Genomic DNA, 24895 nt, shown 5'->3' with positions numbered 1-24895 from the left:
GAATGATGGTTTTAAATGGAAAAATATGCTTAAAATACACTTAATAAAACACACTTTAAGCATACTTAAGAAACTTAGAAAAATAATTATCTAAATTGGGACCATCAACCTCTCCCCAAACTATCTTGCTAGCTCTGCTTCTGGGTGAGAAACAAAAAAGTCTTATGTAAAATCATACCTGTAATGGGTGTATCAGGTCGAGATTGCTCCTTTCTCCATGCAGGCACAAATACGGTAATATCTTTATGGCCTTTATCGAGAAACCAGTCCACGGCAAGCTGTATTCCTCTGCAGGAGAACTCTTCTTTATTCCCATGGCTTTCAAAAGACAGAGAGGGAGAGGAGAGGACTGATAAGAGGTAGCAAAGAAATACTCTAAACAGGCTTTTTCTTAGTAGCAAGACAGTAACAGACATTTTCTTTCTTTATAATGCCAAAAATGTAAATAACTTTTTAAAAGAGCAAATGAAATTCTTTTTTACTCAATCATTACAAACATTGCTGTTATTATTATACCTTCATTCAGGGTCACAGATGATTGAACACAACTCCCAATTTATAGTGATAGGTTATTTCCTAACACTACTTCCATTTGTTCTTTCTGTTTCTACTATCACTTTCTTTTCAGAGACTCGGATATTTTCAACAGATAAGAAAGAAGAGATGTCACCAGAGGTTTAAATAAACTTTATACAGAGGATTAGTTACAGATGAGTCTTAAGTACATATATTAAGTTTAAAAAAGAATAATGACAACAAAGAAGACACACACATAAAAACTGACTGAAAATAGTTATCACATTTAATTAAATATAGTACACCAACTAAAATCACATTATTGAAAATTTTAAGATGTCAAAAATGTTTACAATGCTGAAAGAGAAAAGAAAGGGTACATACTAGTACATATAATTTATCTCGATTTTGTAGGAAAACAGTCTATGTATAAACCCATAATATACTAGAAAAGAGACACATCAAAATATTAATAAAAATTGTTATTCTGTGTTATTCCTCACTTCCTATAAGTGATTTATTTTCTTTCTTTAATTCCAAAATTCCTTCAAAAAATTAAGTATTCCTTTTATATTTAGACATGGTGTACAAAGAGAAGACATTCTATCACAATTATTTGTAGAATAAACACTGTAAAAACTGAATTCATTTCATTGGAAATTGGAATAAGGAAGATTAACAGATGAACTGGGAAAAGATATATTTATTGTTATCATTCAAAAAGCTCACAAATGCTGTGCTAGTCTGACTGTGAAAATCTGATCACTTGCCCTGGCTGGTGTAGCTCAGTGGATTGAGCATGGGTCTGCGAACCAGATGATCAGGGTTTGATTCCCAGTCAGGGCACATGCCTGGGTCACAGGCCAGTTCCCAGCAGGGGACACACGAGAGGCAACCATACATTGATATTTCTCTCCTTCCCTTCCCCTCTAAAAATAAATTAATAAAATCTTTTTAAAAATCTGATCACTTCGCATCAAATCTGGTGCTCTGATATATTACATAAATCACACTAAGTCATGGTAAATTTTAACAGCTTGGATGGTAAAACAAATTGGCTTACATGTAGCAATTCCATTGCAATCACTGGATATTACCTGTCAAACAAGACTGATTGGAAGGAAAGACAATGTGAAGGAGGCTCTCTCTTTATATTCCTCACTTTCTCACTGATAATCACTCAACTACAAGAGAAATTAGCTCCACTTATATTGTTCCCTTTGGGTAAGTTCATATGTAATCTCAGGGGCTCCATTAATACATGTATTGCAAGACTTCCCACAGTCTTATCACTCTTGAGGTACATGACAAAAATTTATTAAATGCCCTTGTTAACATTTACAAACATGTTCAGCATGTTAAAAGGTCTCCAGTGCATACCATAAAGCAATTATACCACTCTACTAAAAGTTGAAGCACTTAAGAAAAAAGAAATGAAAATATATTTAACTGCCAACAGACTACAAGGTAGCCTTAGAGACAGAGCTACCACTGACTGCTTCTGAAAAGGTGAACCTGGGTAAATTGGACAGGTCCACAGTCCTTAAAGGGCTCATATGGGATTAACCCAGCATGAAGCTGGCTTTTTGGGGAAGATGTCCAGCTGTGCTTTTTTTCCCACAGCTATAATATTGGTAATTATAAGAATAACCTGAACTATGGAAATCATCAGAATTTCTATTAGAGAAGAAATCTGGAGAAAGGGATTTCATGTCACTGGACTCTATGGTACTATAAAGTGTGTTGTTTCAAAAACAGTCTAAAACTAGGAATAAATGTAAGAGTAACATTTGCTGTTGGATGCATCAACTTTATATTTTATACTACCAAATTATACTACCAAGCTACTTTAAAATTAGCTTTCATCATTATAAAAGTAATATATACTTATGGTAGAAGATGTGGAAAATACATAAAATATTTTTTAAAAAGCCCTGCAGAATCTGTTTTACAACCACCCAGAGACAAGCACTTCTCAGTATTTTGACACATCTGTATTCTGATATCAATTTTTTAGCATACCAGGAATAATCATGTTAAGGAAAATGTAAAATACCTATAGCATTCCATTGATAACATATTAAAACCATGCTATGGGAGCATTCCATGAAGTACATCAAGTGCCTGAGAAGCATTAGAATTCACTTTCTTCCCTGGCTGGCATAGCTCAGTGGATTGAGCACCAGCCTGCGAACCAAAGGGTCGCTGGTTCCATTCCCAGTCAGGACACATGCCTGGGTTGCAGGCCAGGTCCCCGATATAGGGTGCACAAGAGGCAACCACACATTGATGCTTCTCTTCCTATTTCTCTTTCCCTCCTCCTCTCTAAAAAAATAAATAAATACAGTCTTTATAAAAATTATCTTCAAAGAAAAAAAAGAATTCACTTTGAACATTTATTGAGGTGGTAATGAAGTCCTACATAAGGACTCAATATGCAAAGTGTAGTGCTCAGTAAATGTTTAAGGAAGGAATAGATCTTAAAAGTGAAAAATAAACTCATGCTTGCCAGGATGACTTATTTTAGTGAAAACTCAGAAAAAGGCTTGTCGCAATTTTAAAAACCTAGGACCTATAAAGCCCATCTAAAAAGCAGTGAAGATCCTATAGGACCCACAAGTCACAGAGTATCTTGGTGACACTACAGCTCCCTCTGTCCCAATAACTGGCTTAGATACATATCATAATCCAGGTTTCAAACCAAATTCTGCCTAGCAGATGGGTCACTGGCTTCTCACTCTGAACTCTTTGAAAACTAGGGTTCAAATATTTGGGCTTCTCCCAGACTTAACAAACAATATGGCAGCATTTGCATTTGGAAGCCTTCATTTCCCTGCAATGGATTTTTTGTCCCAAAGGAGAAAGGTCACAGAATGAACATGTCCTTTAGTGTCTTAGCATACATTAGTATGTGAATCACAGGTACGTCGCTGCTGCAACTATTAAACACATGCTGCCAATGACAAAGAATTATAATGTCAGACTTCCGCCAACATGGAGGCGTAGGTGGGAATACTTTGCATCCTCGCACAACCAAATCTAAAAACAATAAAGTTTTAACAACAATAAACGCAACCAAACCACACAGAAAATCGAATACAGAGTCCGAAAACAACGGACCACTCAGCTAAACTGGTGAGAGGGGTGAAGCCAGCAGCAGAGCGGGTTGGGCAAAAAAGATCCCCCCAACCTGGGTGGTGCACAGGCAGCCGAGGGCGCGGATCCCAGACCCAGGGAAAAGGCGTGGCTGGCTGTTTGCAGTCGGTCACGCATTTGCACACAGATAAACCAGTGAAGAGGCAGCATTGAGACAGATTGTGCAGGGTGGTGGGCTCACACATTTGCGCTCAGATAAGCAGGCAGGGGTGAGTGGTGAGGCAGACCAGGGGAGCAGAGAGGACCACCATTGCTCCCTCTCTGACCCCACCCCCACATACAGCGTCACAAACCAGCAACCTGGGTGGCCCCGCCCTGGTGAACATCTAAGGCACCTCTCCTCATATGTAATGAGCGCAAACAGACCAAAACATGACTCAAGAACAACTCAGAGCCCCAGAGCCAATAAATCTAAGCAATGAAGAAATAGCCAAACTTTCAGATGCACAGTTCAAAACACTGGTGATCAGGATGCTCACAGAACTGGTTGATTTGAGTCACAAATTAGAGGAACATATGAAGGCTAAACTAATTGAAATGAATGGTAATGCACAGGAAACCAATAGTAATGGAAAGGAAACTGGGACTCAAATCAAGGGAGCAGACCAGAAGGAAGGAAAAAATGACCAAACAGAAAAATATGAAACGAGAATTCAAAAAAATGAGGAGAGGCTTAGGAACCTTCAGGACATCTTTAAACGCTCCAACATCCAAATTATAGGGGTACCAGAAGGGGAAGAAGAACAGTTACGAGTGGAAACTTTATTTGAACAAATAATAAAGGAGAACTTCCCCATTCTGGCACACGAAATAGACTTCCAGGAAATCCAGGAAGCTCAAAGAGTCCCAAAGAAGTTGGACCCAAGAAGGAACACACCAAGGCACATCATCATTATATTAGCCAAGATTAAAATGAAGGAGAGAATCCTAGAAGCAGTAAGACAAACAAGCAAGCAGAAAAAAAAAACCCAAAAAACAAAGACACTGAAATAGAGAACAAGGGGATAGTGACCAGAGGGGAGAAGGAAGGGAAGTTAAGGGGAAAAAGGGGGAGGGATTTGGAGGAACAAATAGGAAGGTCACAGGGACGAGAACTAAGGGGGGGATGGAAATGGGAGGGAGGTGGGGAGCAAGGGGCGGGGGAGGCTGGGATGGGAAAAATAGACAAAAAACTGTACTTGAAAAATGACTAAATAAAATTAAAATTTAAAAAAAAAAAAGAGATAACGGGACAGTCACCTACAAAGGAGTTCCCATCAGACTGTCAGCAGATTTCTCAAAAGAGACCTTACAGGCAAGAAGGGGCTGGAAAGAAGTATTCCAAGTCATGAAATCCAAAGACCTACAACCAAGACTGCTCTATCTAGCAAAGCTTTCACTTAGAATGGAAGGACAGATAAAGTGCTTCTCAGATAAGATCAAATTCAAGGAGTTCATCATCACCAAGCCCTTATTATGTGAAATGTTAAAGGGACTTATCTAAGAAAAAGAAGATAAAAAAGATGAACAATGAAAGGACAACAAACTCACAGTTATTAACAACCACACCTAAAACAAAAGCAAACTAAAAGGACAGCTAGATCAGGAGTGAACCATAGAAATGAAGGTCACATGGAGGGTTAGCAACAGGGGAGTGGGAGAAGGAGAAGGGGGGATAAGGTACAGAAAATAAGAGCATAGACAGTAGATAGAAAATAGATTGGGGGGAGTGTAAGAATAGTATGGGAATCTAAAGAACTGGAGACACGTGTTCATGAACTAAAGGGGAGGAATAGTGGGGGAGGGGTATGCAGGGTGAAGGGGAATGGAGGGGGGAAACAGAACAAATGTAATGGCATAATCAATAAAATTTAAAAAATAAAGAAATGAAAAGAAAAAATAAATAAATAAAATTACTTTTCAATGTAAAAAAAAAAAAGAATTATAAGGTCAATGCAGGCTCATCACCCAACATGCTGAGGATGAACAGAAGTTATTACGTAGTTTGTGTGAAAAGTGCCCATCACGATAAATTTATAGCTAACTAATGGGAAAAACAAACCGAATTTAGAGTAATGGCACTAACAAATTCATAAGCTGACTGTGGCACTGAACTTTGACCATGTAAAATGTGACTGCAGAATAATGGACTCATCAGTGGCTTACCTAGTCAAATAAGGGAAGAGATGTTAACAGGAACAAAGCTGGCAATTAAAGCAAAATGATGTGATCCACCACACACTCTTTTAATATGCTCCTAAAAATAAGGTTCAGTGGTGTTTTTTTTTTTGCTTTCTTTAAATTGTGTAAGATGTCTTTAATTTAGTAAAGCAACTCCTACAAAAGACAACAGTTAATCTTCCTATCAATATGACAGTTTGCTCCTGGTGTAGACTAGATATGTTAAAACTAATTACCTTGGTAATTAATTCTCCATTATTCCTTTCAAAGCAAAAGAAATACGTAGCATACTTCCTAACTATCAGTCCTTGAATAGAATTCCAGAGACAAGGAAGATTGTATATCAGTATCTCAAAATCCTCAAAGAAGTTCTGGGTTCTTCTCATCCCTACCTCTAAAGCACAAAACCCTACATCCAGTCTAGGTGTTCTGAGCTGTCTGATCTGATAAGAGATTGAGTGTGTCGGATCCCACACTACTTCCTCTCAAGAATCACTCCAGTTTATGCCTATTAGGAGGAGAGCAGAGTTACCTTTGGCCCTTTGAACAAAGAAATCTCCCTCTGCTTTCCACTGGCTCACTGCATCATTACTATTTTATACACAGCTCATTTAAATTCCTTGTCACTATGCTTCTAGTCTCCCTTCATTAAAACAGGGACAATGTCTAGCCTGCTCTACCCACCTTGCCTTGATGCTGTCATGATTTTTTTTAATATGTGCTGTGATATTTATTTATTTTTATTTTTTAAAAATTAATTTTATTTAGTTATTTTTCAAGTACAGTTTTTTGTCTATTTTTCCCATCCCAGCCTCCCCCACCCCTTGCTCCCCACCTCCCTCCCATTTCCACCCCCCTTAGTTCTCGTCCCTGTGTCCTTCCTATTTGTTCCTCCAAATCCCTCCCCCTTTTTCCCCTTAACTTCCCTTCCTTCTCCCCTCTGTTCACTATCCCCTTGTTCTCTCTTTCAGTATCTTTGGGGTTTTTTTTCTGCTTGCTTGTTTGTTTTGTTGTTTAGCTTCCTGTTAAAGGTGAGATCATATGGTATTTGTCTTTCAGTGCCTGGCCTATTTCACTCAGCATAATGCTTTCCAGTTCCATCCATGTTGTTGCAAAAGGTAGTAGCTCCTTCTTTCTCTCTGCAGCCTAGAATTCCATTGTGTATATGTACCACAATTTTTGGATCCATTCATTTACTGATGGGCACCTAGGTTGCTTCCAACTCTTGGCTATTGTAAATTGTGCTGCTATGAACATTGTGGTGCATAGGTTCTTTGATACTGATGTTTTAGGATTCTTGGGATATAATCCCAGCAGTGGAATTGCTGGGTCAAAAGGCAGGTCGATTTTTATTTTCCTGAGAAAATTCCATACTGTTTTCCATAATGGTTGCACCAGTCTGCAATTCCACCAACAGTGAACTAAGGACCCCTTTTCCCCACAACCTCTCCAACATTTGTTGTTGGTTGCTTTGTTTATGATAGCCATCCTGACTGGTGTAAAGTGGTATCTCATTGTGGTTTTAATTTGCATCTCTCTGATAGCTAACGATATTGAGCATCTCTTCATGTGTCTCTGAAGGTTCTGTATGTCCTCCTTGGAGAAGTGTTTGTTCAAGTCCTTTTCCCATTTTTTTAATTGGGTTGGGTGTCTTCTTAGAGTGGAGTCGTGTAAGTTCTTTGTATATTTTGGAGATTAAACCTTTGTCTGAGGTATCATTGGCAAATATGTTTTCCCATACAGTTGGTTGTCTTGCTAATTTAATACTGTTTTCGATGCTGTCATGATTTAAAAGATTTGAAAAAGGAAATCTGTAAATGTATTATCTTCTCCTAGGAAGAATGCCAAGTATTTTTTTATATTTTATTGATTTGAGAGAGAAAGAGCCACTGATTTCTTGTTCCATTTATGTATGCATTCACTGGTTGATTCCTGCATATGCCCTGAACAGAGATCAAGCCCAGACCTTGGTGTATGGTGATGATGTTCTGACCACCTGAACCAACTGGCCAGGGCCAAAGTATTCTCAATAACACTAATAGCCACACAGTGTTGTGTGAGATGGCTGAAGGGGCATTGGCATCAGATTCAGGTTTTGATGAAAGCTTTGTTATTTGTTACTTGTGGAACATTAGGAAGTTACTCAACCTCTCTGAACCTTAGTCTCTTCACCTGCAAAAATGAACTGAATTAGTCCATTCATATAGGGCTTTTAGTGAGGATTATATTACCTATGCTAAAGAACCTGGCACAGAATATAAACTTTAAAATGTTAGTTGAATTTCATTCATTTGAAGCCAGAGACCTAAGTTTAAATGCCTGCTTTGCTACTTACTAGCTATAGCAAGTCAAGTGAAAGAAGTCACTTAACTTTGCTGAGCTCTAGTTTTGTCATCTGTAAAGTTGCTGTGAGGATGAAAGAGAACTATATATTAAAGTATATCTGCAGGCAGTCTGCTAAGCAAGTGCTGAATACAGCAATGATGTGGTTCATACGACTTGCCCTTATTCCTGCTCCCTCATATCTCTGTGGGTGCATTCAACATTGCGCTATGTGCTGTGGGGAAAACAACGGATGCAAAAGAAGGTCCCTACTCTCAAAAACAATGGGATAGTCAAGCCCTGGCTGGTGTGGCTCAGCGGGTTGAGTGCTGGCCAGTGAACCAAAGGGTTGTGGGTTCGATTCCCAGTCAGGGCACATGTCTGGAATGCAGGCCAGGTCCCCAATAGGGGGCACATGAGAAGCAACCACACACGGATGTTTCTCTCCCTTCTTTCTCCCTCCCTTCCCCTCTCTAAAAATAAATAAAATCTTTAAGAAAAACAATGGGATTGTCAAATGAAAAAAGTTGCTATTCTAGGCTTTTTACTTTGTTCTGATTGTGTATGGTCTAAGAATTCCAGTGAGCCCATTAAGCAGTAGTGCACTCAACAGAAAGCTGGCTCCTGATCACTGGGAATGTTGAAGCCAAAGCTGGATGACAACTCAGTTGATAAATAGAAGGGATTTCTAAGGCTCTCTGATATGAAATAAAAATTATATGAGAGTATGGAATAAAGTATGAAGGCACTCTTGGTTCTGTATTACTTTCCTATCACTGATATAATGCAAAGCTACACATTTAATGACTTAAAATCAGACCAATTTATTCTACTTCAGGAGATCAGAAGTCTCAAATCAAAGTGTTTGCAAGGCTGTGTTGTTTCTGCAGACTTCTAATGCTTTTTCAGCTTCTGGAGGCTGCCCATATTTCTTGGTTTCTGGCTCCTTTCTTACATCACCCTAACCTCTGCTTTCCATCACCATATTGAATATTTCCTACTGTTCATTCTGATCCTGCTGCCTCCCTTCTTCTTATAAGGAGCCCTGTGGTTACACTGAGCCCATCTTGGTGATTCAGGATAAGTTTCCTCACTTGAAAATCCTTAATCATATCTGCAAAGTCCCTTTTACTGTGCAAGATAACATATTCACAGATTCCAGGGATTAGGATGTAGATATCTTTAGGGAGATATTATTCAGCCTACCATAAGTACTGCAGCTCAGAGGCAATCACTGAGATCAGAAAAGTGAGAATGTTGTCTGTAGAGGTGGTACATTATGAACAGTATGAAGATAAGGAGGTCACTCCTAGGTTGGAAAATGACATGAACCCAAGTAGTGGGCATAGAAATCAGCATAATTTACATGGAGACTGTTAAAGAATGATGTAAATGCAGTTAGTCTGAGAGATACAATCAAATAGGAGGAAGAAAAGATCAGATCGCAAAGCCAGGCAAAGGGATCCAAATTTAGTACAAAGGCAATGGGGAGTTACTGTGAGTTCCCAAGTATGCCCCAAAGTGACATTATGAAAGCAATATTTTGCCCTGGCTGGTGTGGCTCAGTGGTCTGAACACCGGGCTGTGAAGTAAAAGGTCGGCAGTTTGATTCCCATTCAGGACACATGCCTGGGTTGCAGGCCAGGTCCCAGGTAAGGGGTATGTGAAGGGCAACCACACATTGATGTTTTCCTTCCTCTCTTTCTCCCTTCTTTCTCCTCTCTAAAAATAAATAAATAAAAGCAACATTTTCAGGATGATTGGTCTAGCCAAGTATAGGTGGGAGGGAGAACTTCAAGAAAAACAAAGGCTGAATGGTTATGACTTCTCTGAAGTTATCACTGATATCTAAGCTGCTTTCAGAACCCCTGAAGATAAATCAGCAACAATTTCCAAATAGAGAGAAAAGGCTAGGGTAACATCACTTCAGCCTCTGTGCACCTAGAGGAGCACAAGCTAGACAGCATATCCTAGACGAAGGACATACCCTAGTTTTTGGTAAAGGAAGACAATTTCTATGAGCTTGTGGCAGTTTTAAAGAAAGAGAGAGAAAATATACCAGTCTTACCTCATTGCCACATTACTTCCATCGATGACAACTGGCCTCAAATTGTCACTGCTGTCTATTTCATCATCAAGAGACAGTTCAGGGCTTGCAATCTCTCTGGAGCTGGAACCCCGGGGCACGAACAGACTCAGGTTGACCTGCCCTTCTGAATCACCTCTGGTCCCAAGTCTGACAAGCTCTGCCAATACATCATTAATAAGTGATTCTGGGCCCAGCTTGTTCAGCACTGACTGAATCTGTTCCTCTGCATAGCCCAGCTTCAGAGCAAAGTCCATCTTGGCTTGGTATTCCTTTTCCAAGTCAAGCTTCCCATCCTGCAGAATGCTGCTCTGGGAGAAGCTTGGACGATCCAGGCAGGGTGATCTACAGAGCTGGCGGTGTGGCTTGGAAGGAATCTCCTTTTTCTTCAACTGAACAGCCCCAGGTTTGCAGCTACTGTCATTGTTGTTGCCGCTCTTAAGGCTCATCTGTTCAGGGTCACTCTCGGAACTCATCCAGTCTTCAGAATCAGCATTGCCCTGCTCCGTGCTGTCTTGCTTAGGCTGCTGCTTTTCTTCCTTGGAAGCACTCTTCTTCATTTTTGTTGTCTCCACTGTAGCTGTGGCCGTCATCCCGTTCAGTGGGTCTGAGATCTGGTTACTGCTTTTGTCTTTTTAAGTCTGCTTGGAATCCACATACGGTGGCATTTCTTTGTGGTAAAATGTGGTGAGAGTGATGGTGCAAGACTTTATCTGTTTGATTTGGTATAGTCAGATGTTACTAGTCCCTACAAATGAACACACATACCACAGTCATATTTAGCAAAATTCTGGGAAAGCATTTTAGAATATAGCAGTTTCTTCCTAAGAAACTATTTGTTTGACATTTTTTTTGCTTAAAATGGTTGACCTCATCTTACATTAAAAATACAGAAAAAAACATAGAAAGTTTTAAATTCTCTAATAATTCTAGATACAAGTCTTTTAGTGGTGACAACAATGCTATAATCCCCCCCCACACACACACACACAAATCACAGCTAAAGTTGACTGCTTAGCACAACTTTGAGAAAGAGAAACATGGCATTTCAACAGGGTCCAAAAATATAAATGTCCTTGAAAGGACTCTCTCTCTTCCTTTATGCCATGTAAGTCATCCAGATCCCACACCAGATCCTTCCTGCTAGAGCTGAGCTCTACTCCTGAAGACTACAGCCTCTCCAGCACTACTTTCTGCAAAATATCAGGGAACTCATCTGCTCGGGAAGTTTAAAACCATTAAATTTGCTTTGAAGTGACTGCAGCAAGCCAGAAGGGTAACAAATAGAGAGGTGTGCTCCAGATAGAGAAAGAGGTTTGTACACACTCATGAATTGTGTCTGCAGCTGCTTATATTTATTGTAGTTGCTAATTTTATTACATTGGAGAAAAAATAAAATTTAAAATTAACTCAACTTGCATGAGAAACCAGGACATTTATAAAATCAAAGCTACAGAAAAGAATCAGGGGAAATTTTATTTCTAAACTTTTCTGACCTAACTTCATTTGTCCTGGCCAGTTTAGTTCTAATTTCACCAAAATGTTTCCTTCAATTTGGGCCTCACTCCCTCCTATGTAAAATGAGGATATTGATAGTTACCTCACAGCGTAATGATTACATACAATGAGTAAGAAAAGTGCTTAGTTAAGTGAACAGAACATAGTAAGTTCTTGATATGTAAAGGGTGCAAGAGACACCAGTAGAGGCTTGGTTTAAAAAAGAAGAGCCCTGGAACACCTAAGGCTTCGCTCCTCACACGTAACAGGCATGAACAGATCAAAACACGACTCAAGAACAACTCAGAGCCCCAGAGCGGATAAATCTAAGTGAGGAAGAAATAGCCAAACTTTCAGATGCACGATTCAAAACATTGGTGACCAGGATCCTCACAGAACTGGTTGATTTTAGTCACAAATTAGAGGAACATATGAAGGCTAAACTAATTGAAATGAATGGAAATGCACAGGAAACCAATAGTGATGGAAAGGAAACTGGGACTCAAATCACAGGAGTGGACCAGAAAAAGGAAAAAAAGGACCAAACAGGAAAATATGAAGAAACAAGAATTCAAAAAAAATGAGGAGAGGCTTAGGAAGCCTCAGGACATCTTTAAAAGTTCCAACATCCAAATTATAGGGGTACCAGAAGGGGAAGAGGGACAGCCACCAGTGGAAAACTTATTTCAACAAATAATAAAGGAGAATTTCCCCAATCTGACAAAGGAAATAGACTTCCAGGAAATCCAGGAAGCTCAGAGAGTCCCAAAGAAGTTGGACCCAAGCAGGAACACACCAAGGTACATCATAATTACATTAGCCAAGATTAAAATGAAGGAGAGAATTCTAGAAGCAGCAAGAGATAAGGGGACAGTCACCTACAAAGGAGTTCCCATCAGACTGTCAGCGGATTTCTCAACAGAGACCTTACAGGCAAGAAGGGGCTGGAAAGAAGTATTCCAAGTCATGAAATCCAAAGACCTACAACCAAGATAGAATAGGATCTATCCAGCAAAGCTTTCATTTAGAATAGAAGGAAAGATAAAGTGCTTCTCAGATAAGATCAAATTCAAGGAGTTCATCATCACCAAGCCCTTATTCTATGAAATGTTAAAGGGACTTACCTAAGAAAAAGAAGATAAAAAGTATGAACAGTGAAAGGGCAGCAAACTCACAGTTATTAACAACCACACCTAAAACAAAAGCAAACTAAGAGGATAGCTAGATCAGGAACAGAACCATAGAAATGAAGATCACATGGAGGGTTAGCAACAGGGGAGTGGGAGGAGGAGAAGGGGAGAGAAGGTACAGAAAATAAGTAGCATAGATGGTAGGTAGAAAATAGATATGGGGAGGGTAAGAATAGTAGGGGAAATATAGAATCTAAAGAACTTGAGACACGTTGTCATACACTAAAGGAGGGGAATGGTGGGGGGGTGTGCAGGGTGGAGGGAAATGAAGGGGGGAATAGAACTGTAATAGCATAATCAATAAAATATATTTTAAAAAATAATAAAAATAAAAATAAACTACAAAAAAATTAAAAAAAGAAGAAGAGCCCTGGCTGGTGTGGCTCAGTGGATTTGAGTGGATTTGACTGTCCCCTTATCTCTTGCTGCTTCTAGAATTCTCTCCTTCATTTTAATCTTGGCTAATGTAATTATGATGTGCCTTGATGTGTTCCTTCTTGGGTTCAACTTCTTTGGGACTCTCTGAGCTTCCTGGATTTCCTGGAAGTCTATTTCCTTTGCCAGATTGGGGAAATTCTCCTTTATTATTTGTTCAAATAAGTTTTCCACTCGTGGCTGTTCCTCTTCCCCTTTTGGTACCCCTATAATTCAGATGTTGGAACGTTTGAGCTCAGTGGATGTGCCCTGGCACATGCCTGAATTGTTAGCCAGATCCCCAGTAGGGGGCGCTCAAGAGTCAACCACACACTGATGTTTCTCTCCCTCTCTTTCTCCCTCCCTTACCCTTTGTCTAACATAAATTTTAAAAAATCTTTTCAAAAAAAAAGAAAGAAGAGACTGATCATGAGGGAAGGATGTCGACATGTGAATACTGACAAGCTCTTCAGATAGTAGCTGTGCTCACTAATCTAAAACCAGACTATCTATGTAATCAGTGTACTAGAGTTTTCGAGTTACACTTCAATCCTACTTTTACAAACAAGGAGAAAAGCTACCAATAGCTCTATCTAAGAAGAATATGCACAACTGCATGCTTATTTAAAAGAGTCATATTTGGAAACATTATATGCTCACAGAATTGACAGAACTGACATTCAGAGAGCATATAATAACTCCTCCAGTGATTATACTACCACTTATAACTTCAATATTTCCCTTAATTAATTAGCTATCACATAGATACCGATGTCACTTTTACTTCTCCATTCAACTTTGTTATTCAAACTGTAAAGGCTGTTCCCTCTGTAAGTTCCACATTTAGTATCTGACTTACATTTTATTCTCTTCTAAATAATGTCTAGGGCATTGAGATTCCTGTACCCATGTTTATTCAAAATTCAAAAAGACGCTTAAAAACAACTGTTTATAAGACTGCATATATATTTTCTTGGCAAATGTAAAAGACATGTTTGGCTGCTCTTAGTGGAGCACAGAATGTTTCTCTCCAAATTGATACTGGGGTGAGCACCTTTACCATGTTCACAGAGACAGACATACAATAGCAAATTTACACTCAGGGAAAACCCCACGACAAAGAAAATCCTCACTGAAATGACTAGTGTTATTGTGAAATTTTCTTATTCAATAACCAAAAGTAGAAGAGAAATAAATGACTTAGCAGACATAAATATGGATTTACCATTCAAAGCCTTAAGCAATACAATTTGTAAACATTGTTTTTCATCTGTCTTAGAACCTATGTAGGTGTGCAGTATCATGTACTTTTTGTGATTGTTTTGTATCATTTAGCAACACAAACCTCTTGAGGCAACAATAGCAGGAATGTCTTTTTTTTCCTCAAAAGAACAGCCAATGAGTGCCAGACACTGTGATAGGCCCTGGATCTAGAAAAAGAAACCAGAACTGATCCTTGTCTTCAAACAACTCACAAACTAAAAGAACAAAATGACTAGATGGGGCCCTATACAGTGCTGAAACGCAATTCTATATAGGGTGACTGTTTCAATTACAGTCCAATATGGGACACTTCTGAGAATGAAAGGAGAATTATTAATTATTATGTCAGAACCATAGGCAAACCTAATGCCTGGCTGGTCCTTCAAGTTACTTGAAAATTTCCATTGATATACAGAAGAGGAAATGTTCAGTTCTGTCAGTGAGGTTGTAGATGGGAGTGGTGATTGTAGGGATTAGGAAGGAATTCAAGAATGATATAATACTTGAAGTCATTTCTCCACTTTGTACTGAATTTACTGGGATGACACTGGTTAACAAAATTATACAGGTTTCAGGTGCACAATTCCACAACACATCATCTGTACACTGTACTGTGTGTTTGCCACCCTAAATCAAGTCTCTGTCCATCTCCATTTATCCCCCCATACCCTCCTCCACCTCCCCAGCCCTCCTTCCCTGGCAGTCACCACATGTAGCCCATGTCCAAGAGTTTTTTCTCTTTTTTTGTTTTTTGCTCAATTCCTCACCCCCCACTCAGCACCCCTCAACAGCTGTCAGCCTGCTCTTTATGAGTCTGTCTCTATTTTGCTTGTTATTTCATTTTACTCATTAGATTCGACATATGTGTGAAATCATATGGCACTTGTCTTTTTTTCACTGGCTTATTTCACTTAACATAATGCTGTCCAGGTCCACCCATGCTGTCATGGTAATGAAAATTACAACCCCAATGAAATATCACCTCACACCTGTCAGAATGGTCATAATCAATAAATCAACAAACAACAAGTGCTGGTGAGGTTGTGGAGGAAAGGGAACCTTAATGCACTGTTGGTGGGAATGCAGACTGGTACAGCCACTGTGGAAAACAGTACGGAATTTCCTCAGAAAACTAAAAATGGAGCTGCCTTCTGACCTGGCAATTCCACTGCTGGGATTATATCTGAAGAAACCTGAGACAGTAATTCAAAAGAATATATGCACCCCTATATTCATAGCAGTGTGAGTTACAATAAGCAAGATTTGGAAACATCCCAAGTGCCCTTCAGTAAATGAGTGGATCAAAAACCTGTGGTCCACCGACATAATAGAATACTACTCGGCTGTAAAAAAAAAAAAAAAAGTCATTTTTTGACTTATTAATTAAGTACCAAGAAACATATCAGGGGCTGAGGACATAAAAACAGACATGGTCCCTAATTTCAAGGTGCTTTTAGTGATGGTGGTAGAGAGTGAAGATAGACAATATTAAAACAATTATATAACCACAATTAAAAACTGTGACAAGTGATTAAGGGACAGAGAAAGACAAAAAGCGCATTTCACTTGTACGTAAAATCTAAAAAACCCCACAAAACAAATAACAAACAAAACAAAAACATTGTCATGGAAACTAAGAACAAGCCCTGGCCAGTGTGGCTCAGTGGATTGAGTTCTGGTCTGCAAAATGGAAATTTGCCAGTTCAGTTCTCCTCAGAGCACGTGCCTGGGTTGCCGGCCAGGTCCCCAGCTGGGGGCCTGCAAGAGGCAATTACACACTGATGTTTCTCTCCCTCTCTTTCTCCCTCCCTTGCCTTCCTCTAAAAATAAATAAATAAAACCTTAAAAAAAAGAAAGAAACTGAGAACAAACTGATGATTGCCAGAGGAGAGGGAGATGGGTGGATGGATAAAAAAGGTAAAAAGGGATATAGGTGGAGACGCCGTGCTTCCTCACACAACCAAGTTTAGAGACAGCTAAATATTAGCAACAGAAAACACAGCCAGAACACAGAAAATTGAACTTTTCGGAAGTCTGATAACAACAAATTCTTCAGCCTAACCGGTAAGAGGGGCGAAACCAGCAGCTGGCAGAGCGAGGTTGCACAGGAAAACTCGGTCAGACGGACTCAGGAGCGTGGAATCCAGGCGCAGGGTTGGACCTGGTGGGCAACTCAGCAAGCAATCGCGGGGAAACAGTGAGGAAGCAGGGCTGCGGGTTGACTGTGGTCGCGCATTCGCGTGTGGATAGACAAGCAAAGGAGTGGGCAATTGGATCAGAGCCAACAGCCCCAGCGGCAAGCGGAGGCAGAGGGTGCCGCCATTTCCCCGCTCTAACCCCGCCTCCACATACAGCGTCATAATCCAGTGTCATAATCCAGCGTCATAATCCAGCGACCTAAGTGGCCCTGCCCCGGTGAACAACCTAAGGCTCCACTCTTTACCCAGCTGCAAAAAAAAAAAAAAAAAACCGCAGAGGGGGCCGCCATTTCCCTGCTCTGACCCCGCCTCCACATACAGCGTCACAACCCAGCGACCTGGGAGTCCAAGGCTCCGCTCCTCATACTTAACGGGCGCAAACAGACCAAAAATGGCTCAAGAAGATCTCAAAGCCCCAGAGCCTATAAATCTAAGCAATGAAGAAATAGCAAAACTCTCAGACGCACAGTTTAAAACACTGGTGATCAGGATCCTCACAGAACTGGTTGATTATAGCCACAAATTAGAGGATCATATGAAGGCGAAACTACTTGAAATGAATGGAATTGCACAGGACACCAATAGCAATGAAAAGGAAACTGGGACTCAAATCAATGGAGTGGACCGGAAGAAAGCAAATAATGGCCAAACAGAAAAGAGTGAAGAAGCAAGAATTCAAAAAAATGAGGAGAGTCTTAGGAACCTCCAGGACATCTTTAAACGCTCCAACATCCGAATGATAGGGGTACCAGAAGGGGGAAAGGAACAGCCACCAGTGGAAAACTTATTTGAACAAATAATAAAGGAGAATTTCCCCAATCTGGCAAAGGAAATAGACTTCCAGGAAATCCAGGAAGCTCAGAGAGTGCCAAAGAAGTTGGACCCAAGCAGGAACACACCAAGGCACATCATAATTATATTAGCCAAGATTCAAATGAAGGAGAAAATCCTAGAAGCAGCAAGAGATAAGGGGACAGTCACCTACAAAGGAGTCCCCATCAGACTGTCAGTGGATTTCTCAAAAGAGACCTTACAGGCAAGAAGGGGCTGGAAAGAGGTATTCCAAGTCATGAAATCCAAAGACCTACAACCAAGATTGCTCTATCCAGCAAAACTTTCATTTAGAATGGAAGGACAGATAAAGTGCTTCTCAGATAAGATCAAATTCAAGGAGTTCATCATCACCAAGCCCTTATTATAGGAAATGTTAAAGGGACTTACCTAAGAAAAAGAAGTTAAAAAAAAACATGAACAGTGAAAGGACAACAAACTCACAGTTATTAACAACCACACCTAAAACAAAAGCAAACTAAAAGGACAGCTAGATCAGGAGTGGAAACATAGAAATGAAGATCTCAAGGAGGGTTAGCAACAGGGGAGTGGGAGGAGGAGAAGGGGGGAGAAGGTACAGAAAATAAGTAGCATAAATGGTAGATAGAAAATAGATGGGGGGCAAGAATAGTATGGGAAATATAGAATCTAAAGAACTTGAGACACATGGTCATAAACTAAAGGGGGGTAATGGTGGGGATGGGGGTGTAGGTGGAGGGGAATGAAGGGGGGAAATGGAACAACTGTAACACCATAATCAATAAAAAAATAAATTACAAAAGAAGGTAAAAAGGAATATAGTCAATAATACTGTGATAACTCTGTAGGGTGACAGATGGTTACCACACTTAATGTGATCATTGCGCACTAAGGTATATAAATGTCTAATCACTATTTTGTACACTTGAAATTAATATAATATTATATGTCAACTATACTTTCATTTTAAAAAGTTTTGGAGTTGAGCCTTAAAGGAAACAGTAACAATTTTCTGGGCAGGGAAGAGTTTTTTAAATTATAGATGTATGAAGATTAATATGGTATTGTGCCTCAGTCAATACCTCATGTCTAATATTACTGGTGAGAGCAATAATAAGTAAAAGCATTGAGGATGGCTAAGAGAAAATAGTTAATTTTGCCCAAAAAGGAAGTGAGTGGGAAGAAAACTTTCAAAGATAATGTTCTAGCACGTACTTATGACACGTGTTGAAAAGAGTTTTTATCTTTCATTGTTATTGATTAAAAAAATCACAAATGAATGCACAAAATACTGGCATACTATGGAAAATCACATTAGTCAGATGAAATTATAGGACTGGGATGTAATTTAAGAAGCTAAGAGCTCTGTCACCAGAAAGCCACGTGTTATAAGTGCAGTACTTGCCTATAATTTGCTTAAGAATATGATTAAGCAAATGATTGCAGACTTGTATTTGAATATAAAAAAGCAGTGAAACCCATGTAGGCAAAAGCTGGTAATAGTGACCTCAAGAAACTTCCACGAAATAAAAACAAAAAGGCCAGGTTGGTGTGGCTCAGTGGACAGAACACCATCCTGCAAAGCAAAGAGTCGTCTGTTGGATTCCCAGTCAGGGCACGCACTTGGGTTGCAGGGCAGGTCCCCAGCAGAGGGCGCATGAGAAGCAACCACACACTGATGTTTTTCTCTCTCTTTCTCCCTCCCTTCCCCTCTGTCTGAAGATAAAATAAATACAACCTTTAAAGAAAAAAGGAAAAACAGAAGAAACAAAGTCTTCCAGTGCGCTCCGTGTACTTTCCTCCTCCACCTCTCCCCCACCATGCTTTTATGAAATACAACTCGCTCATTTTGCATTTTCACAGAAGAATTTTCCAAGGTCAAGTATTCAGGTGCTACTACAAACTTTACTTCATTTTTTAAAACCCAGATATGCCCAAAACACTCTGTATGGAGACAGAAATATCTGGCCATGTGGACTGAGCCATTGGAAATGTTCAAAAAAGCCCAATTGCCACGTAGGACAGAGCTATCCAGCAGATGCTACATCAAGAACAGAATAGTAAATTCTAAATTATCTACATATGGTTAAGTCACTTTATTATTTGTGGAGTTGTTAACTCTCAAGTTGTGCTCTGTGAAGGCATGTTCTGAGAAAGAGTTAGGAATCCCTAGTTAGACAACTGCCTTTCCCTTTCCCTTCTTGCAATTTTTTTCACAGTAGGCATCCTCAAAAAAAATATGCACATAAAAATTATCTACTAAGTGGGATTTTTAGTGGGGCCCAGGTAATTGAGAAGTGACTACAGTTCAGTCATCATAAGACTACTGAGCTCTTTTCTTGGTTTCTCACTCTTCGAACTGTATAATTTTAAAAACAGAATTAGCTTTAAAAGAGAGGACATCCAAATCTGTATTGTATTAAGCCATCATATCTTACTTTAAAAATGACAAAAATAAGTTATTATGAAACCTTAGGAATAATAAAACATATGAACAATCATTTCCATTTGCATTGCATATTAGCGTTACCTCAGTGCTTTCACATACACACTTTCAATCAACAGGGCCACGTCATTACCTACATAACCCCCATTTGGGTTGTTATGACTTATATAGCCCACCTTTAATTGCTTGTGTCAAGCACATCAGCTAAAGAAATTATACAAATCCCAAGGAGAAACATAAAGTGTAAGCTTTCTTAATGCTTGGGAGGTTAAGGGGTTGGAAACCTTTACTGATTCTGAAAATGTAAAGGGTTCACATGAACACTAATAGAGATCATTCAAAATCCAAAATCTTAAAAGTGTTTCCATTTTCATTTAGATTAAATCAATTACATACAGCAATTATATCATAAAGGAGATAAAGACTTCCTTCACTACTTCCTCAGCCTCCAAGCACACACACTCGTTCACGCACTTTTCTTTTTTTTTAATTTTGATTTTTAAAAAGATTTTATTTATTTACTTTTAGAGAGAAGAGAAGGGAGGCAGAAAGTGAGAAACATCAGTGTGAGAGAGATACATCGATTGGTTGCCTGTTATAGCACCCCCCCCACTGGGTACCGGAAACCCAGGCATGTGCCCTGATCAAGAATCAAACCCAAGACCTTTCAGTTCACAGGCCAGTATGCTCGGTCCACTGAGCCACAGCAGGGCTTCTGTGCCAGGGCTATTCCTGCACTCTTAAATGGTTTATACATAGGTAGCACTTAGCAAGGAAATAAGTATAAAAAATAGAATATTTTCTCTAGTTTATAAAAACGGGATTTCCCTCAAACAGTGAGAACACACTTGTTAGCCTGTTTTTACACTACTCTCTAAAACAGAAGTGGCTTTTCTTCCTTTCTTTTAAGGCTCTTCATCTTCAATGCATTCTCAGTATGATGTATGTCACAGCAAAAATCACCACCACTAGAACTAAACACAACTGACCTTATTTAAAATCTAAGACTTCATTTCAAAACTTTGCACATGATTATATGGCCTCAATTCGTGTCCTCTGCCCCCACATCAAATGTCAAAACTTTAGACAAAACGCTGATAGGAAAGTAATAGTTTATTGATTTTCATTATCCATTCGTCATTCTAGGATTTCAAACACAATAGACACGCAACAGTTTGATTTCAAGACCCATTATTCCTAGGTTTTAAGCTAGGGCTCATTTTCCTGCTACCTTCACCAACCCATTAGGCAGGACTTATGTTCATAGCCCATCTAAAACGCCTTACATTAAACACACTCTGCTGTCCAAACTAATTAAAACCACATTGTTAAATGTAACATTAATTTATGCTGGACTTTATCTCCTACACATAAAGCATCTGTAGTGCTCAACCTTCCAGAAGTACAAGAAAGCTGTAGGTTACATACTTACTAGTTCCTTCTTGCTTGTATAAAGAAGGTCTGGAGAAAAATCAGTTGAAATTCAGGTGGGAAAGCTGCATCAGAAACTACAGGACATGGTCACTGTTAGAGTAACTGTGCAGTGAATGTGTGATCTCTGGTCAGGAGTGAAGGCTGAGGAGCTGCTATTAAAGAAGCTTCTCCGGAGAACACGCCTACTGCCATGACTCATTTGTGAAGTTCCTTATCTCTTCTTTGCTCTCTCCTCTCCTCTGTTACTTCTCCCCTTACCTCTCCTTCCTCTCTATTCTCTTTCCCTGCCACACACTCCCACCCCTAAGGCTCTTTTGATCAAAGGCTGTAGGGAAACGTGGCTATGCTATTCTGTACTTCCAGCCAATTGAAAAAATACTGCCTGCGTTATGACCTTAACAGGAATACACATATCTTGAACATCCCTTTCAGTTAATAACACTGAGCTGGGTGTTTTATTTATTATCTCCAATTCAAATGCTTAGAAAAATGAGTAGAATAGAGTATATCCTGTTTTTTCCTTCATATGCAAATGAATAGACTAAAATGAGAAAGGACTCAATGATCAGGACAGTTCTGAGGGGCGGCTGCCGTACTGCAGCCGTGATGTCATTATCTTGAATCTGGTTCTCCCCAAAGATCTTCGAGAAAAAATCTGAAATGTATTGAAAGGCAAATGGAAGTAGAAGGGAAAGGGGGAGTGGAACAGATGTTATTAGACTCTCCCAAGCCTTAACTCTCCTTATTTAAACCAATACATTGTTTTCACTTCAAACAGCGATGTGTTGTTTCAACAGCCCTGTTTTATCTCAGCAGCACTGCACTTCTGTGGCCAGTGAAGTTCATAAGAAACAGTTATAAAAATATTTCAGAGACTTTCGAAATAAGGAATGTTTAATAATGCAATATGTGTTACACTGAATGTGTCGACCATTTTGTGCCAGAGGCGCTCTCCTGGCTGCCCCATGAGCCTAGCGTGCTGGGGATCCTTAAAGATTCCAAACAAGAATAAGAAAGCCAAATGATAGGGAAAAGGTTTCTGCATTTGGAGCTGGAGTCAGGAGATGTGAGGCTCAAATCTTCCTTCTACCACTTACAAAAGCTGTGTGACTTCACACCCACACCTCACCTATGAGTCTGCTTTCTTATCTGGAAAATAAAGATATTCTGACCTGTCTGCTAAGACAACTGGTATGAGGGACAAGAAGCCATATGATGAAAGTATGTTATCAACTGTAAATCCATATAAATGTTACATATTGTTATTGGTTACCGCAGAGAGAGGTATGAACTGCTTAATAACAAGCAGCTACTAATGCAGTAGAATGAGAATCAATAGTTAAATGTTAGCACCAACTCTAGTGTGACTAATTATGGGATTTGGGGCAAATTATAATACCTCTCTGTGCCATAGTTTTTTCACCTGTAAATTGAGAACAATGATGGCACCTATTTCATAGGGGTTTGTAAACCTTAAATATAAAACATGTGGAAACTGTAGATAAAGCTGTAAAGTTCTCTACCAGTTGCCCATCTAACCTATTTTCATACCCCAGACTTGGTAGGTTGCTTCACCACCAACTGTACTGTTGAAACATGTCAAAGTAGTATTTCTCTTAGGCCTGCATTAATCACTTATCAAGACTTTGCCACTAGGAGGATATCGAAAAGCCACCGTTCGACATTATAAAATCATTGTGCCATTTTGGATAAGTTCTAATTTCTCATTCCTTCTCTGCATACTACATGCCCAGCACTGCTCCAGGTACCAAGGGTTCAAAAACAAATATGGTAAGTCCCTATAAGGAGCTCACATTCTGTTAGGTGAAGTAAACATGTAAAAAAATAGCTACAGAACAATATACTACACTCTCATAAAGTTGTTCATAAGTGCTAAGGGAACATCAAGGAGGGAATAAGTAATTCTGTTATCTGAGGTGAGGAAAATAAAATTTGAGCTGGCTTTGAGGGTAGGGAAAAGGTAAGGACACTGTAGAAGGCATGCTGACCAGATGGATTAGCATATAAAAGGGCAAGGACATGTGAAAGGCCATGGTGTGGTCAAGAATAGTGAGTAACGCTCCCCACGCTCCGGATTCCCTTTCCTGTACTTCTCTCACTTCATTTCCTCCCTCATTTGTTACAAGTATGCTCTGTCTTCCTCCACTAAAGGCAAGAAGCAGCCACATTCATGTTGGTATCTCTGCTTTACCCAATCCCAACATTTGGCATACAGCTATGTATGTGGTTGGTTTTTAATAAATATTTTATTAAGTGTATCCTCTGTACTATTGTAAGTTCTGACATAGTCATAGAAGCCTGCAGTCAATTTTAGGTGATCAAAATAATAAAAATCATTTGACTTTATATCTGTTAGTATAGATAGCCCTGACTTCACTTAAATGGTAAGTCGGACTCAAACGATTTTTTGTGAGTCACTTATTATCTGACACAATTTTTATAAAAACCTGACTATAACTGACTTTGTGTTTTAGTCAACATTAACACTAGCTTTTTTGGGGGGGAGTACTTTTTTCACAGTAGAATTTAAAAATAATCAAAACTGTGTATAGCAGTAGTTCTCTAAATGTCTCAAAGTTTATGTAGTCACCTTTATGCCATGAAATCCTTTGACATTTACATGAATCTAAATCAATGCTAGCTATGAGTTATATCAACACAAATTGTAAAGACCTCTAAAAATCTGCTTGTTCATAAAAGTAATGTGAACAGTAACAAAAATTGTTAAAATCAACTTTCCCAGAATTCTGGAATTTAAGCAAAGACTTGCAATTATCGAAGGGGTGTTGAATTCTAAAACCAAAACCAAAACCAAAACACACACAGAAAACCAACAAGTTTTACTGGCTGAACCATGGTTTGAACAGAAAATGCTGTACATTTCAATTCCCCCCTTTCCCATCTCCCCTCCCATTGCCACAGTGGCCCTGAATGCCAACAGCCTTACAATCACAGTAGCCATGAGAACCAGCAACTTAGAAGCCAACAGAGGAAAAGGAATGAATGTGGAGTTTCTCCAAAGTCCCATCCCCATAGAAATATCACTATCTGACCTGTCTGACACTTTCTTGGAAAACTTGAATCACAGAGCTTGTCTTCATTTGACATGACTTAGAGCTCGAGCATGATAAACGGATCCCTCCAAGCAAGGATGTTTATCAAAAACAAGGCAGCTGCTTAACATAACAGCTATCTTAGGTCATAACAACACTTGCAGAAAACAAGAAGCTGACCAAAAATGTATAAGGAAAAGCTTGCAAGTAGATGTCCACAGGGAACACTGAAAAGCCAAAATATCCCCGGGTATCTAGAAGGACATGTACGTGTGCAGGGATGTGTACGTGTGCAGGGTTGTGTACGTGCTCAGTAAAGACCTAAAAAG

General features: G+C 39.4%; 1 protein-coding gene across 7 annotated transcripts in view; it reads right to left on the bottom strand.

The window, feature by feature from the left end:
* ZC3H12B (zinc finger CCCH-type containing 12B) overlaps positions 1–24895 on the bottom strand; it is a 101675-nt gene that overhangs the window by 9807 nt on the left and 66973 nt on the right. For 6 of the 7 annotated variants that reach the window (XM_037135169.2, XM_053666517.1, XM_037135168.2 and 3 more), the window contains 2 exons: positions 10223–10988; positions 179–318 (listed from right to left, as the gene is read on the bottom strand). In XM_037135169.2, the coding sequence (XP_036991064.2) occupies positions 179–318; positions 10223–10833 (751 nt within the window). In that variant the 5' untranslated portion in view covers positions 10834–10988. Of the gene's footprint in view, positions 1–178; positions 319–10222; positions 10989–21490; positions 21573–24895 lie in introns of those variants that run through there. The other variant, XM_037135171.2, reaches the window with a different exon arrangement.

Source organism: Artibeus jamaicensis, unplaced genomic scaffold (assembly GCF_021234435.1).
Source record: "Artibeus jamaicensis isolate MK-2021 breed Jamaican fruit bat unplaced genomic scaffold, CSHL_Jam_final contig_457, whole genome shotgun sequence".
In the NCBI taxonomy this organism is placed as follows: Eukaryota; Metazoa; Chordata; class Mammalia; order Chiroptera; family Phyllostomidae; genus Artibeus; species Artibeus jamaicensis.
This window is presented reverse-complemented; position numbering and strand designations above follow the sequence as displayed.